At 37.4% G+C, this 15,066-nt stretch overlaps 1 protein-coding gene and 1 long non-coding RNA gene across 3 annotated transcripts in view; one reads left to right on the forward strand and one right to left on the reverse strand.

The window, feature by feature from the left end:
* Positions 1-15,066, reverse strand: part of Frl (formin-like protein) — a 268,117-nt gene that overhangs the window by 41,184 nt on the left and 211,867 nt on the right. For both annotated transcript variants that reach the window (XM_072523090.1, XM_072523091.1), the window contains exons 7-8: positions 9,311-9,571; positions 7,427-7,676 (exon numbers count right to left, since the gene is read on the reverse strand). In XM_072523090.1, the coding sequence (XP_072379191.1) occupies positions 7,427-7,676; positions 9,311-9,571 (511 nt within the window). The remainder of the gene's footprint in view (positions 1-7,426; positions 7,677-9,310; positions 9,572-15,066) is intronic.
* Positions 14,690-15,061, forward strand: LOC140433343 (uncharacterized). Its single transcript, XR_011949927.1, has 2 exons — positions 14,690-14,860; positions 14,934-15,061. It is a non-coding gene; the product is annotated as an uncharacterized lncRNA (long non-coding RNA).

Consider the following 15,066-nt stretch of genomic DNA (forward strand, 5'->3'; position numbering starts at 1 on the left):
TCAAGAAACTCACCATCAGGAAAACTAGAACGGGTCAGCCTTAGGGGGGCAGCTTCGACCCAGAACTTTTCCAAAGACCCTCTCATACTAATAGCTTCTTTGAAATGTCGTGAAGATAGTGTATATGTAGATGGAGACATAAATGGTAAAAAGCATACGTTGTTGGTGGATACCGGAGCGACCAGAACCATTATACGCCCGACAGTTATAAACAGCCGAAAGAAACTGTTACCAACGAGGTTACGACTTCGGACCGCTACAGGTGAAAATGCCAACATTCATGGAGAAATCCAGGTACAATTGGGAATTGGGGCAGAAAAGTTTGTCCATACTGTTATAGTTGCTGACATCGAAGAGGATGTTATATTAGGAATGGACGTAATGAATATGCATGGATTCCAATTGGATTTTAAGAATAAGGTAATCAAAGTTGGCAACGAGGAGGTATTTCTCCATCCACATAATGACAACACTGTGCAAGCAGCCATTACAGAAGATACAGTCGTGCCTGCGAGAAGCGAAACGATCATAGTAGCGCGACTACAGGGAATTGTAGACGAAGGGAGACCTGTTATGATGGAGCCTTGGAACCACGACGATGAGGTTGGCCGTGGAATCATAATTGGAAAGGAATTGGTGACTTCGGCTAAAGAAATTCCTGTGAGACTTATCAATGTCAACGACTACCCAGTGACCATAAAGAAAGAGACAAAAGTAGGAACTTGTGTACCTGTGACATCCATAATTCGTCAGGCGACAACATCTGATAATTCCAACGACAAATTCGACCAAATGGTTGCAGTTGCAGGACAGTCTCTAAATCAGATGGAGAAAAGGAAATTAAGGGAATTTCTTCGGCAGTATCGTGATATTTTCGTACCGAAAGGAGGAAAGACGGGAAGAACTACCGTTGTTAAGCATAAAATTGATACTGGTAATGCTAAGCCAATTCGTCAAACAGCTCGACGATTACCACAGGCGAAGAGAGAGGAAGCTGAAACGATTGTTCAGGAAATGAAGAAAGACGGGGTGATAGAACCTTCTACGAGTCCATGGGTCTCTCCGGTGGTCCTGGTTAAGAAGAAAGACGGAACGACGAGGTTCTGTGTGGATTACCGTTTGCTGAACAACGTTACCAAGAAAGATAGTTATCCTCTGCCTCGGATCGATGACACATTGGACACATTGGCTGGAAGTAAATTGTTTTCTACTTTAGATTTGAAGTCTGGATACTGGCAGGTAGAAATGGACCCAGTCGATAAAGAAAAGACAGCCTTCACCACAGGATCTGGATTGTGGCAATTCAACGTTATGCCATTTGGACTTTGTAATGCTCCTGCGACATTTGAGAGGCTTATGGAAAATGTGTTGAGAGGGTTATCTTGGAAAACATGCCTGGTTTATTTAGATGACATAATCGTCTTGGGGGAGACATTCGAAGATCATTTGAGGAATTTAGAAAACGTTTTTAATCGACTTAAAGCTGCCCAATTGATGCTAAACCCCAAGAAGTGCCAGCTATTTCAAGGTAAAGTCAATTATCTGGGTCATATAGTCAGTAAAGAAGGAGTGGCCGTGGATAAGGGAAAAATCGATTCCATTAAGGAATGGCCAAAACCAACTGACAAACATCAAGTGAGAAGTTTTCTTGGACTATGTACTTACTACCGGAGGTTTATTAAGAAGTTTGCAGATATCGCTAAGCCATTAACGCGACTTACAGAGGAAGCAAGAGAATACCGCTGGGATATAGACTGCCAAAATGCCTTTGAAACGTTGAAAAAGCATTTAATAACAGCACCAATTTTGGGGTATCCACTGCCAGAAGGAGAGTTCATCTTAGATACGGATGCAAGTAATGTGGGAATTGGAGGAGTGCTGTCTCAGATTCAAGGAGGACAGGAACGAGTCCTCGGATATTTTAGTAAAGTTCTTTCAAAACCTGAGCGGAATTATTGCGTCACGAGAAGAGAACTTCTAGCAGTAGTTAAATCAGTAGAGCACTTCTATCAATACCTCTATGGAAGGAAGTTTTTAATCCGAACCGACCATGCCGCCCTTAAGTGGTTGATGCAGTTTAAGAATCCAGAGGGTCAGATAGCCAGGTGGATCGAACGACTCCAAGAATACGATTTTAAGATTGAGCACCGAGCCGGAGTTAGCCACAGAAATGCTGATTCTCTTTCCAGAAGGCCATGCCCCGCAGAGTGTTCCCACTGCAACAAAACGGAATCCAAGGAAGCAGCAGTGCTAAGAACGACGATTGTCAACGACGACTGGACGCCTACTAAGATAAGGGAAGAACAAGAGAGAGATCCAGTTATACAGAAAATCCGAAAATGGAAAGAGGAAAACCGTCGACCACCTTGGCAGGAAATATCAAACCTATGCTCAGTAGTTAAGACGTATTGGGCCCAGTGGGACTCATTTATCATCGAAGATGGCTTGCTCAAACGAGTCCTGGAAAATGATGACGGTGCAGAGAAAAGAAGACAGTTGGTGATCCCAAAGAGCAGAATAGCCGAAGTACTTCGTCAGTTACACGACAGTCCATCGGGAGGGCATTTTGGTGTAAGGAAAACCCTTCAGCGAATTCGGGAACGGTTTTATTGGATGAACAGTTCCGACGACGTAAAAGACTGGTGTAAGAAATGTACTATTTGTGCTACGAGTAACGGGCCTCACCGGAAAAGGAGAGCTCCTATGAGACAATATAATGTTGGAAGCCCGTTTGAAAGAATAGCTTTGGACATCGCTGGGCCATTTCCAGAAAGTGAAAATGGAGGCAAGTACATGCTGGTAGTAATGGATTACTTCAGTAAGTGGGTCGAGATTTACGCACTTCCAGACCAGAAGGCCGCCACCGTTGCAGATAAGTTGATCCAAGAATATATCAGCCGATTTGGAGTGCCTTTGGAGATCCATAGTGACCAAGGCAGGAACTTCGAAAGCGATCTATTCCAAGGAATATGTGATAGACTAGGCATGAAGAAAACAAGAACTACAGCATATCATCCGCAATCTGATGGTATGGTAGAACGGATGAATAGGACAGTTGGCAAATATTTGACAAAGATGGTGTCCGATCATCAGCGAGACTGGGACCAATACCTTCCGTTCTTCACAATGGCCTACAGATCTGCTGTTAACGAATCAACAGGCCAGACACCAGCGAAAGTCCTATTCGGACGCGAAATGCGACTACCTTGTGATCTAGAGTTTGGGTGTCGACCTGGAGAAGATGTAGCAGGTGAAGATTATGTGATCGAATTACGAAGAAGAATGGACGATGTACATGAGTTGGTCCGTTCCCACCTTCAGATCGCTAGCGACCGAATGAAGAAACGGTACGATACACAAGCCGAAAAGGGTTGCTTTAAGAAGAACGACAAAGTATGGCTGTATAATCCCAAGAAGCGAAAAGGTTGTTCTCCCAAATTGCAGCAGTTTTGGGAAGGTCCATACCTCATTATGGAGAAGATCAACGATGTCATCTACCGAATAAGCAAGATTCCGAAGGGAAAGCCGATGATAGTACATCATAACCGGCTGGCGTCTTTCGAAGGTGACCACGACGTAGATGAAGAAGTGGAAGTAAACCAAGTCCACGATGTGTCTGACCTCACGTTTGAGGAATTCATGGGTGCCTATGGAGGTACCGGTAAAGCGAGACATGGTGTTACCACTGAAGAAAAGCAAGATCTACTCGCGCTCCCCGATGACTACTCGCTGGCCCTCACCATCCCGGCCAGTATCAAAGACGCACCAGGGTTGGCATCCGTCTTTCGAAGGAAGTTTGGTCGAGTTGCAGAACTTCAATGCCAGGTGCCAGCTCCCGGTAAAACCTTGAAACTCCAAGATGCATCACGTTACCTTTTCTACCTGGTAACAAAAGACACTGCCCGTGACCAACCTACCTACCGAGATGTATGGGAAGCCTTACTTCAATTGAGAGAGCACGTACTAGAGTCCGACGTGCAAAAGTTAGCCATGCCAAAGTTGGAGTGCCGCCAATTAGATTGGAGGGTTATCCGAAATATGGTGGAGGAGATCTTTAAAGACACCGAAGTCCAGGTGTTAGTCTGTTGCAATCCGCATAGTTACTGGTGCGGAGAGAAAACCGTCCCTTGTCATTTTTATACAACTGGAAGTTGTAAAAGAGGGTCCAGTTGCCGATACCAGCATACAGTTCCGGTTCCAGTCCCGACAAGGTTCCAGGAGGAACCATCTTTTAAGAGGGGGGCAATGTTACGATAAATATACTGGCCTAACTTTTATGACTAATTATTCTGTTTTATTGTAGAAATTTCGGTGGAAGTCTAGATTCAAATTATGGTGAATTCTCCAACTTGATGTTCTCGACTATTCCAGTATATCAGGATTTCGTATATAAATACAACATTTTTATATGGAGGGCCAGTTAATTCTCAACACCCGCGCTCGCGAATTTGTTACGTACGAATATAATAAATTATTGTCAGATAAGTTAATATAAATAAAGAAATAAATTAAATCCGTAAGTGTTATAAATATTGAACCTTTTAATAAATTTACAACACTACTTTCACTTTAGCTGTTTGACCCCAATAGAGACTCGCTATTGTTCGAATGTCTCTGTAGTCGACTCCGATCTTATGGAGAACTTCAATTATCTTTTCGTGCTTTACGTTATCGAATGCTTTTGCGTAGTCTATAAAGCATATGTACACGTCTTTGTTCATATCTCTGCAGCGCTGGATGAGTACCTGTAGACTAAAAAGTGCTTCTCTTGTCCCAAGAGAATTCCGAAACCCAAACTGCGAATCTCCAATGTTATCCTCGCATTTTTTGCTTATTCTGTTGTAAATAACCTTGGTGTATGCCTTCGAAATGTGGTTAATTAGACTTATCATCCGATGTTGATCACAAGACTTTTCTTTTGGTTTTTTCGGTATGGCAACAAAAGTTGACTCTAGCCAGTCTTCAGGAAACTCCCCGCTGTTATAAATATTGTTAAAGAGTCTGACGAGTGAGTCTAGAAATTGACTGTTTGTTTCGCACAGCATTTTCAATACTTCCCCGTATACGTTATCGTTGCCTGGTCTTTTGTTATTTTTAAGACCCTTTATAGCATTCTCCACTTCTGATTTTAGAATAAAAGGGCCAGTATCATCATTGCTCAGTGTATACCCACTAGGACGGTCATCATTAAACAGTTGTTCCACATAAGTTTCCCAGATTCTAACTATTTTGTCGGGGTCTAGTTGTAGATTTCCATTATCATCGCATAGCCCTTTCGATAAAATATTGTAGCTTTTCTTTGTTGTGAGTTCCTTTATCTTCTTATACATATTGTGATAGTCGTATACCTTTTCGCACTGTTCGATTTCTTCGCATCTCTCCGAGAACCATTTCTCTTTAGTTTTTCTTATCTCAGCTCTTATTCGTCTATGGGTTTCACGGTATTTGGCAGTATCTTTAGTTTTTATATCCGTCTCTTTTCCATCATGTCAAGGATTTCTGCAGTCATCCAGTCTTTCTTTTTTCTCTTATCAGGTAATAAAAGTGCTTGAAGTCCTAATCTCTTCTTTAATTTCACTCCACTTTTCCAGCGGTTCATTGTTATTTTTAAGGATTTTTGATATTTCGGTATTTAAATTCTCCTGCATCTGTTATTTAATATTATTGTTGGAAAGCTTCCTAATATCTAGCGTTTCGGGCCTGTTCTTTACATTTGGCTTTTTTAACTTTACTTCAAACTTACATACCACCGGATTGTGGTCTGATGCTACGTCCGCACCCGGGTAAGTTTTTACGGCTTTGATGAAGTTTCTAAAGCTGATTGGTGCAGCGATATAGTCTATTTGATTTCTGATTATTTTACCAGGTGAGTCTGCCGGTGATTTCCAGGTATAGAGTCTACGGTGCGGGAGCTTAAAGAGAGTGTTAGTAAGTACTAGGTTGTGTTCTTGGCAAAATTGAACTAGACGATCGCCTCTTTCGTTTCTTTCACCAAGTCCGAAATTTCCCACTACCTTTCCTGTTTTGCCTCGTCCTACTTTCGCGTTGAAATCTCCCATTATAAGTGTTATTTCATTCTTTTTGGTTGCCTTAATTAAGATTTCTAGTTGTTCGTAGAAGTCTTCCATTATTGTTTCCTCTATGACTGCCATTATCGATCTCAAAACTTCGGTAATCTTCAGTTGGTGTTCTTCTAAATTTTGAGCTATTTCCTGGAAATAACCTTAAATTTTGTTTTCGTCATATCCGCCCACCAAAGTATTTCCTTAGTCAGCAGATCGGGGTGGCCATTGACGCATTTCGTCGATATTAACCGATCAGGAATAGTTTCCTTAAGAAAAGTCGAAACCAAGTTTTAAAACCAATAGAAGAATATCCACGAGGTGGATCATACATTTCTAGCAGATTCAGACATGGATTTATAATCTCTAATTTTCCTCACACGTAAATACATGCAAAAGACTTCAAATACTATGTTTATTTCTATTATATAAAAAGGAGATATGGACTCTGAGCAGAGCCCTGATGAACAGACGCTTTAGAAGTTTCGTTATCCAGGAGAGGACTAAAAATTCCATGGATAACTCAAATGACATTCGAAGAAGTGTTCCGCAAAATTGGAAACGACAGAAACCTTATTCGAAAATAATAGAAAGATCAGCTCTTTGGAACATCGTTTAAGAAATGTAAAATATGAAATTGCCCAGTTGATAATTTAGGGTAAAATGAAAGGTAAGAGGGTTTTTTTAGTCTTCCATTCGTATAATCTTCTGGCTTCGTAAACTAATAAGAGTCAATACTAAGCTAAGGCCGCTACAAGGTAAGAAGGTTAGAATACGCAAAATGTTCTGGCTTCAAAACATTAAGAATTAAAAAAAATGGATTAAGGCTTTAAATTTTTTAAACTAGATAGATTAAAATCGCGTACATAACACAGTCAAATAAAAAGTAAAATACATTAGAGCCAGAAAGTAATATGGATAGGCAGGTACAATTTACATCAAATAGTGACAGCAAATGAAGAAATATCGAGACGAAGAACCATGAGCTATGACTAAATGTGTTAAATGTGATAATGTTATTCTAACGTAAGCCTGCATTCGACTAATAATAATCCGTTTTATGTTTTCACGGCAACAAAATCAAATCTATTATGAAATATACTGTTGAAAATAAACCACCAAATATAAAATAAACTCCCCCACGTCTCAGTTTCCAGATCGAAAGTGTCACAAGAAAACGGTAGCAAGAATAAAAATTAAATCGTTAATAGTAACCATAAAAAGTTTAGCTGTGTTATAAGAAAGCAAGCACAGTACAGAATAGATAACATCAAACTTAAGTTCTTTAAAGACAAATTAATAGAGGAAGCTGGAAGTTCTACTAATTTGCAACTATTGATAACAATGAAGTGATAATAGCTTACTTGATGTGCCCCTAGGTATACTGCCCATAGTTTCCAGCTCTGCCATTTTGGATTCGAACATCGACTGTCTATTCTTCGACTCTTGTTCATGATGTTGTACCACCCTCCTGAGAGTCGACACTTCTTCATCCGCTTTCTTTTTTACCTCGACTAGTTCGTCCCTCTCTTGCCTTACTTGAATCAATTCTGTTTCCAGACTAGCAATGTTTTCTAATGCCCTATGTTCAATATCTTGAAGTCGTTCGTGTAACTAAAAACATAATTTATATTATTGGCCAAACTCAAGTTAGTGGAAAAAACTATCAAACACTCAACAACGTAAGATTATACTGTTGCAAGATAACAAAGAGAATATAATATACAGCGAGAATGATGAAATGGTGCTGGAACTTTTAAAATATAAAATACAATGGCTGTACACAAAAACCAACAAAGATTTTTTTGGGGAATAGTAATAGTAATGGTAAAGATTGAGGGTAGTATTGAGGGGAAGTTTTTATATTAAGGTAAGACCAAATTTCATATGGTGAAATGAAAAAGGATCCAGCCAAGTGTTATAATGTTAACTTACTAGTTTCAATGGAAGTCGGTTTAGAGCTAAGAATCTGAATGATAGATCACGTTAAGAAGCATTCAAAAAGATAAAGATTCCAAATTAATACAGAAAAGAATTAAAAATAAATAAATAATATAATATAATAATAAATAATAATAAAATAAAAATAAAAGAAAAATTTTTTACAGGAACCAACAAACAACTTGACCAATTCTTATCATGTATTAATTCACTCCATAATCATATTATATTGACAATAGAAACATAACAGAATCAATCCATAAATTTTCTATATTTAAAAATTATCAGACTAATTTCGTATTTCATAAACCTACCCATACTGACACGACTATTTAAAATTCATCATCCCATCCTACACAACCTAATGTGGCTACCTACCATAGCATGTTACACAGATTCATAGAAATTCCCATGTCAAAAAATTACTTCGAGAGAGATCTGAATATTATTAAACAAATAGCAGTAAAAAATGGGTACAACGAACATACAATAAATAAAATTTTAAATCAAAAACTACATAAAAAGCCCTGAAATTAGTATTTCCACCACCCGAGAAAAAACCCAGCAACTTCTGCTTGATTACATATACAGGCAAGATATCAAAAAGAATAGCCAAACACACAAAAAAGAAAGGAATAACACCAGCTTTTAGAACAAACAACAACTTAGACAAATATATTAAGAGCAACAAGAGCCAAAAGAAAAAGCAATTACATAGCGGTGTATACAAACTTAAATGTGGCGACTGCTCAAAAACTTACATCGGTCAAACTGGTAGAACTATAATCAAACGTATAGCAGAACATAAAAGGACTTTCAATAATAGAAAAACAGACTCTACATACGCACTTCACCTTCTAGACTATAATAATTCTTTTAATGACGAATTTCAAATTCTTCACATTCAAAATAAAGGCCTTAAGCTATCTTTATTAGAATCTAAGGAAATCAACAAATTAAAAAATACAGACATAATTCTGAATGACCAACTTGATACAAACAGTTCTCCTCTCCTCAACTTATTCAGTTAAAGACTATAAAGTGTAAACACATACCAAAAACAGATCACTTAAGAAAGGCACTCCGCCCGAAACAGCTGTAGTGAATAATTTAAAATAAATTTTGTGGAAGTGTTGAAAACAAAAGTTTTCAGTGTTTTATAGTTAGATAAAAAATTGGTGGTGAAGTAGCAAAAAAAAAGGAAATAAATTTCATTGCCATTGAAAAAAAGTCGCATATACAACAAATTCAACCTAGATAATAGCAATAACGTTAAAAAAAACAAACTTGAATATTCTAGATCTTACCTGAGCCACTTCATCTTCTAATTCGCCAACTTTTTCTAGTGCTGCTGTTTTGGTCTCACTATCTTCCATCAGGGCAGCAACATCAAAAACGTTGTCCAAAAATGCGGAGATTTGAACCTGCAATTCCTCGCTTTCGGTAAACCGTAACTTTTCCAGATAATTATCAAGTCCTAAGGCAGTAAATTCATATTGGAGATGGACCCTGAAATTCATATCTTCTACCGAATGTACTATAATATTTACAAATTGCATACACGCCACCTAAAAACAAAAACTTTTATAGTATTCAATACTAAGCAAATTTTATCAGTAATCATTACTTGCATAAAATATATTAAAATAAATATCAAAATAAAGTGATTAATTTGGAAATATTTCATATTACTTGTATTATAAAATATTATTATTTGCTATTTATATTGGAAATTAGACAAAATTTCAGTTCAAAATGTGTTCATTTTCACGTTCGGATTTCATCTTCGGAAATCGTTCTCGAAATATAAAATTAAACTGAAATTCTGGTTAACTCCTAGAAAAAATGGAAAAAAAAATTAAAATGCCAGAATATAGCTTCAGAACGATATAAAATATTATTCGAATGGTTATTGAGTGGTATAATTTATATATGACACCTATCATTCTTACACCAAAATGGAATCGAGCTATGCCTTTACTGGGTCGAGGACATTGGAAGAAATTCAATTAATGTTCTATTCCAGAAAAGCATTGCGTTTCGGTGAAAACTGGCAACAGGAAACTACTTAATTAAACTTTCTAAGAAAAATCATCATCATGGCTAGGAAAACTACAACTAAGGCCCATAGTTCCCGGCAGACCTCAACTGCTCGAAGGGTGCTAAGAAACTCGTGTTTCTTAGCACTCTTCATGGGGATTCTCATGACATTTAGAAAAAGTCATGAGAAGGATAGCTACCAGTAATGTATGTTTGAAGCTTGAAAAATTCACAATACTCTAAAAGGAAAAAAAGTTGAACACTGAAATCCTATAAATTAGTGAAATGCCATAGCTAAGTTCAGGTCGGGCATCGGGTCATCAGGTGTTCTATGCAAGTAACGACAACAATCACTATAAATTGTTAAAAATAAGGTAAAAGGAACAAACAAAGCTCGTACATGAAACAGAGTAATCTACTACAATTGAATTGATATCCATTTGTTTTCAATATGATTAATGTACCAACGTGTGACTACCCTGACAAAGATCAAGAATTATTCTGTGAGAGAATCAACTCGGCAACTACACTAGTTAACAAATCCGTCATTACCGTAGTTGGAAATATCCAGAGAGAAGATATAGCCGGTAAGTACGGGCTTGGTGTACCGAATGAGAGTTGCAATCTAGATCCATACTAAACAACCATGAAAGCAGAGAAGCAGTTACACAAATGATCAATGAAAAGCTACACAGATTCCAACAAAGAAAATGTTGAATTAGCATAACTGTGACCAACAAGGAACTCAAACATGAAACACAAACTTAAAAGAACATGTTCAATGACAAACAAAATCTTGGAGCTTACGGGAGACTTTTGGAGTTTGGAGACTCTGGAGAAAAATAAAAATCAAGAAAAGTATGCTGAACTGCAAAGGAAAAATATCAGCAAATGGAAGGCTATCATTATATAGAATGCACTAAGCTTGTGAAGAATTTGATATAACCGAACTATATGTGGAATATGCAATGCGCCTTGCCAAAACTACTAAGGCTCCGGAGCATGACCAAATACATTCCGATCTGCTAAAACTACTTCTAGAAGACAAATTAATTAATGCTGTGGTAAAACTTAAAAAGATTCATTGATTTCTACTTTGTGATACTACCTAAAAAGCAAAATATCAAGTATTGTAGCCAACACCACATAATCAGTCTTATGAGTCGTGTTTTAAAAATATTTTTGAAAATTATTTATGCCCGTATTTACAGCAAATCGAAAAGAACATAGACAATACAGCAATACACAATTTTATTTTCTTTAATTATACTGAGTATTAATAAATGGTAAGAGTAATGAGTGATCAGTGAACAGACAAAAAGTCTGCCTTTCCCACATCTTTGTTCACTTATTTTTATCTTCTTACAGATTTGTTCGAATACAACCAATAGCACCATTGTCCATTTTTTATATTGGGTGTTCTCGGACTATATTTCTCATAAAATAAAAAATTGCTCCCATATCATAATTTTTTGGGATTCACTTTTGCTTCCCTTTTTCTGAATACGGCATATTAGAGCCGCAGTCAACTCTTTAGGGATTCTTTTTTCCATGTCATCTCTATTAATTTAGATCTTAAGTGTGGTTATTTATGGTCTACTTATTTTCTCACTTCTTTAAGTATTTTAGTATTGAATAAACCCACAGATCAAACATTTTCTGTTAGCTTATTCGCCAGTTCATTGTCCTCTATTTATCTCGTTTTATTCCAAAATTATTACTGCCACTAACGATACTTCAATTTATTTAATTATCATAGATATTTGTTTGTTATTACTAGAGAGCGAAATATATGCCAAATGATTTTTTTGCATATCTAGCATATTTTTCATAAATTTCATTTTTTGACAAGAAATTACATATATTTGCATATTTTTATAAAAAAAATGTTTAATGCCAATATTTTCTGAAAGTTTCGACCTTTTCTCGAAATTATTCATCAAATTCCTCGAGTAATAAAACCTTTTTCTTTGAATCATTTTGGGCGTACTTACTATTGTAATAAAATGTTTTAGGTAAACTAGTAAACCAGCGGTTCCCAACCTTTTTTAGCTTAAACTCGTTCAGCCACTGCACACTTGGTAAATAATCTCTATAATGAGTATAATCATAATGTATTGTTATGTGATTTTTTTACTATGTTACTTTCTTTAAAAATATAATTTAAAACATAATTCATTGATTTACAGATATAAGAAGTTGAAAACGGTATTGTTCCATTCATAGCTTTCTTTGTGACCAATGGATATTCGTTGAAGAAGGGAATCCAAAATGATGCAACATCTGCATTAACTTTGATTTTCTTCAGTTTTGAGTGAGCCTCTGCTTCTTCAACTAGTTTACTGTACTTAAGTTTAAGTCCACGGGAAAATACTTTCACACTAGCACTAGGTAATTCACTCCTAATTAGAAATCGATCCATTTTAAAAGCGAGCAGTAGCCTAACTCTGACTACAACGTGCAAAGAAATTCAATCATACGGGGCTTGATAGTTTGACGTTTGACCAACGACTGTCTGTGTGAGATGAGAGTAGAGCTGAGCGTCGTTAGTTTTTCGATCAACAGTAGCGATCAACAGTTAATTCAGTAAATTTGTACTGTAAAGTGATACTAGTAGGAAAGTTTTGGGGAAGTTCTGATTTTTTCATTCCACATGTGTTTTGGGGTGCTAAATCTGAATCTGAGGTTTGCGGACAAAATTTCGTGACGCAACATTTAAAAAACCAGAAGAAATCGGTTTTTTTTTTGCTTTTTTCCGGTTTTTTGCTTAAAACTCGAAAACTGTTAACTTTTAGTAAATGGTCTGTTTACAGAAATTAAAGTACTTAAAGTTCTGTACAAATGTCACTATTTTGGTTATTGTACAGACGAACCGTTCGGTCTCAAGTGCAAGTTGAAAATTAGCAATTTGTACCGGTGTGACCGCAAAACCCACTTTTTAGATTTGTATTGAAAGGTTTTCAGTTAATTTCCCCTAGTATTTAAGTTAATTAAAATAAAGACCGAGTCACACGGATAATTCACGTTTTGACTCAAATATTATAGCTAGATTGCAAAAAATCAAAATAACTCAGTTAAAAAGCAGTTAAAGCCGCTTTACATTCCAAGCGGCAACAATGTGCTAAACTGTTGTAGACGTTGTAGTATGTGTGTACGTGTAGTGTAGCGCACTATAAACTGGATGGCGGATGGCACTCGGTCGGCATTCGGCACCGCACACACACATACACACTATACGACTACCTAAAGGCGGGTACACATATGCGAGCAGAACTGTTCGCGAACCGTTTGTGAACGCTATATTCGTTAATTTGTACGACGGGACGAACCGCTTGCGAGCTGTTCATTCGTTGCTCGTCAGGAACCACAGCCTGTCGGTTTTTGGGACGAACACAAAGAATGTTCGCAGAACTATAAATTGTGTCTATAAATTGTTTCTGCTAAGTGTGCGATGAGATCATTCGGTTAAACAAAATTGCTGAACGAGCGCGGCTTATTCAAAAGTAACGAGAGAAATTAATAACAGATAATGTAAACAAAATACCGAAATGTTTAGAATAACGAAGTAAATTAATTCTCAGTTTGTTATTAGATACTTAGGGTATTGGATAGCCTGAACATAAACATATTTTCAACGAACTCTTCGCGAACAGCTCACGAGCAGTTCGCAAACAGTTCGGCTCGCATATGTGTACGCGAGTCAGTTTGAGATCGTGCGGGGCTCGGAGTAGCTGCGCCGGCGACCGTGTACCTGCGTGACTGCGTGCCTAGTCTCTTTGTAATGTTTATAAACAATAATACGATTTCTACAAGTTATGTTTACGCGTGGTGTTAAAAATGGTTTCTGACGTTTGTTTTATTTGTGATAAAGTACTGAATAATGATGTTGAAAAGGTGACAACGGTGCGGGAAAAAGGTTTGAAAACATTTATTGAGTCGAGCAAGAAGAGGAAGGATGATCATCATGTTCAGCTAAGTAAAAAATCTGCAGTTGAGGTTCATGAGAAATGTTGCAAAAACTACAATGATGTAAAAATGATTACCGCTTATTTGAAGAAAGTTGAGGAGGGTAGGGAGCAAGTTCAAAGGCGTTCTACTGAACCACCTTTCAATTTTAAAACTCAATGTTTTATGTGTGGTCTCGTCATAACACCTGAGTTTATGGAACAGCAAAGAAAAAAGAAAGCCAATCGCAATAGGATGTATCAAAAAGAGACAAAACTAAACGATTTAAGATATAAACAATACGTATCTTCATCATTCAAAAATAAGACCAACATTTCCTCATTGCCCCCAACTGAAGCTGCTGCACGAGAACATTCACTGAGAGTTTACTATCAGGTGCAGCAGTGGTTATCCGGTCAAGCCACACCTAACGAGCAACAAAAAGACCCAAGTGAGTGGGGATGGCAAAAAACTAGTAGTGGTCTTGTGCCAGTACCAACTACTTTGGACCCTGCACCAAACTCAATACTCCGGTACATTTCATGTAAATGTAAAAAGGGCTGTCAACGCAATTGTGGATGCAGGAAGGCGGGACTCCATTGTTCCCCAATATGCGCATCATGCGAAGGACTGTGTAACAATGTTGAGCCCCCAGAAGACAGCTCTGACATAGACGTAGAAGAAACTGAAGAAAGAGAGAGGTATGTTGGATCTGACAAGTTATTTTGTAGCCATTCATCTCTCCTTGATATATGATATGTGTCTCTCCTCTTTTTATTTTCCAGGAGAACGACTCCCGACGCTGACGATGGAGCAATCAGACCCTGAGCCAGGACCCGATGCCATCGAAGAACCTCAGTACGATGCGGAAGGTATGTTAAATCTCACAATCTATTTTGCAATCTTCATCTCTTCTTGATAAATGACTTAACTTTTATTTTCCAGAACAAGCAGAACCAGGACTCATCGTTATCGAAGAACCTCAGCCAGGGCCTTCCAAAAGACAACGGCTCATATAAATTTTGCATATTATAATTTATAATCATAATAATATATGATCATAAGTAACGAGATTTTA

Source organism: Diabrotica undecimpunctata, chromosome 2 (genome assembly GCF_040954645.1).
Source record: "Diabrotica undecimpunctata isolate CICGRU chromosome 2, icDiaUnde3, whole genome shotgun sequence".
Lineage (NCBI taxonomy): Eukaryota > Metazoa > Arthropoda > Insecta > Coleoptera > Chrysomelidae > Diabrotica > Diabrotica undecimpunctata.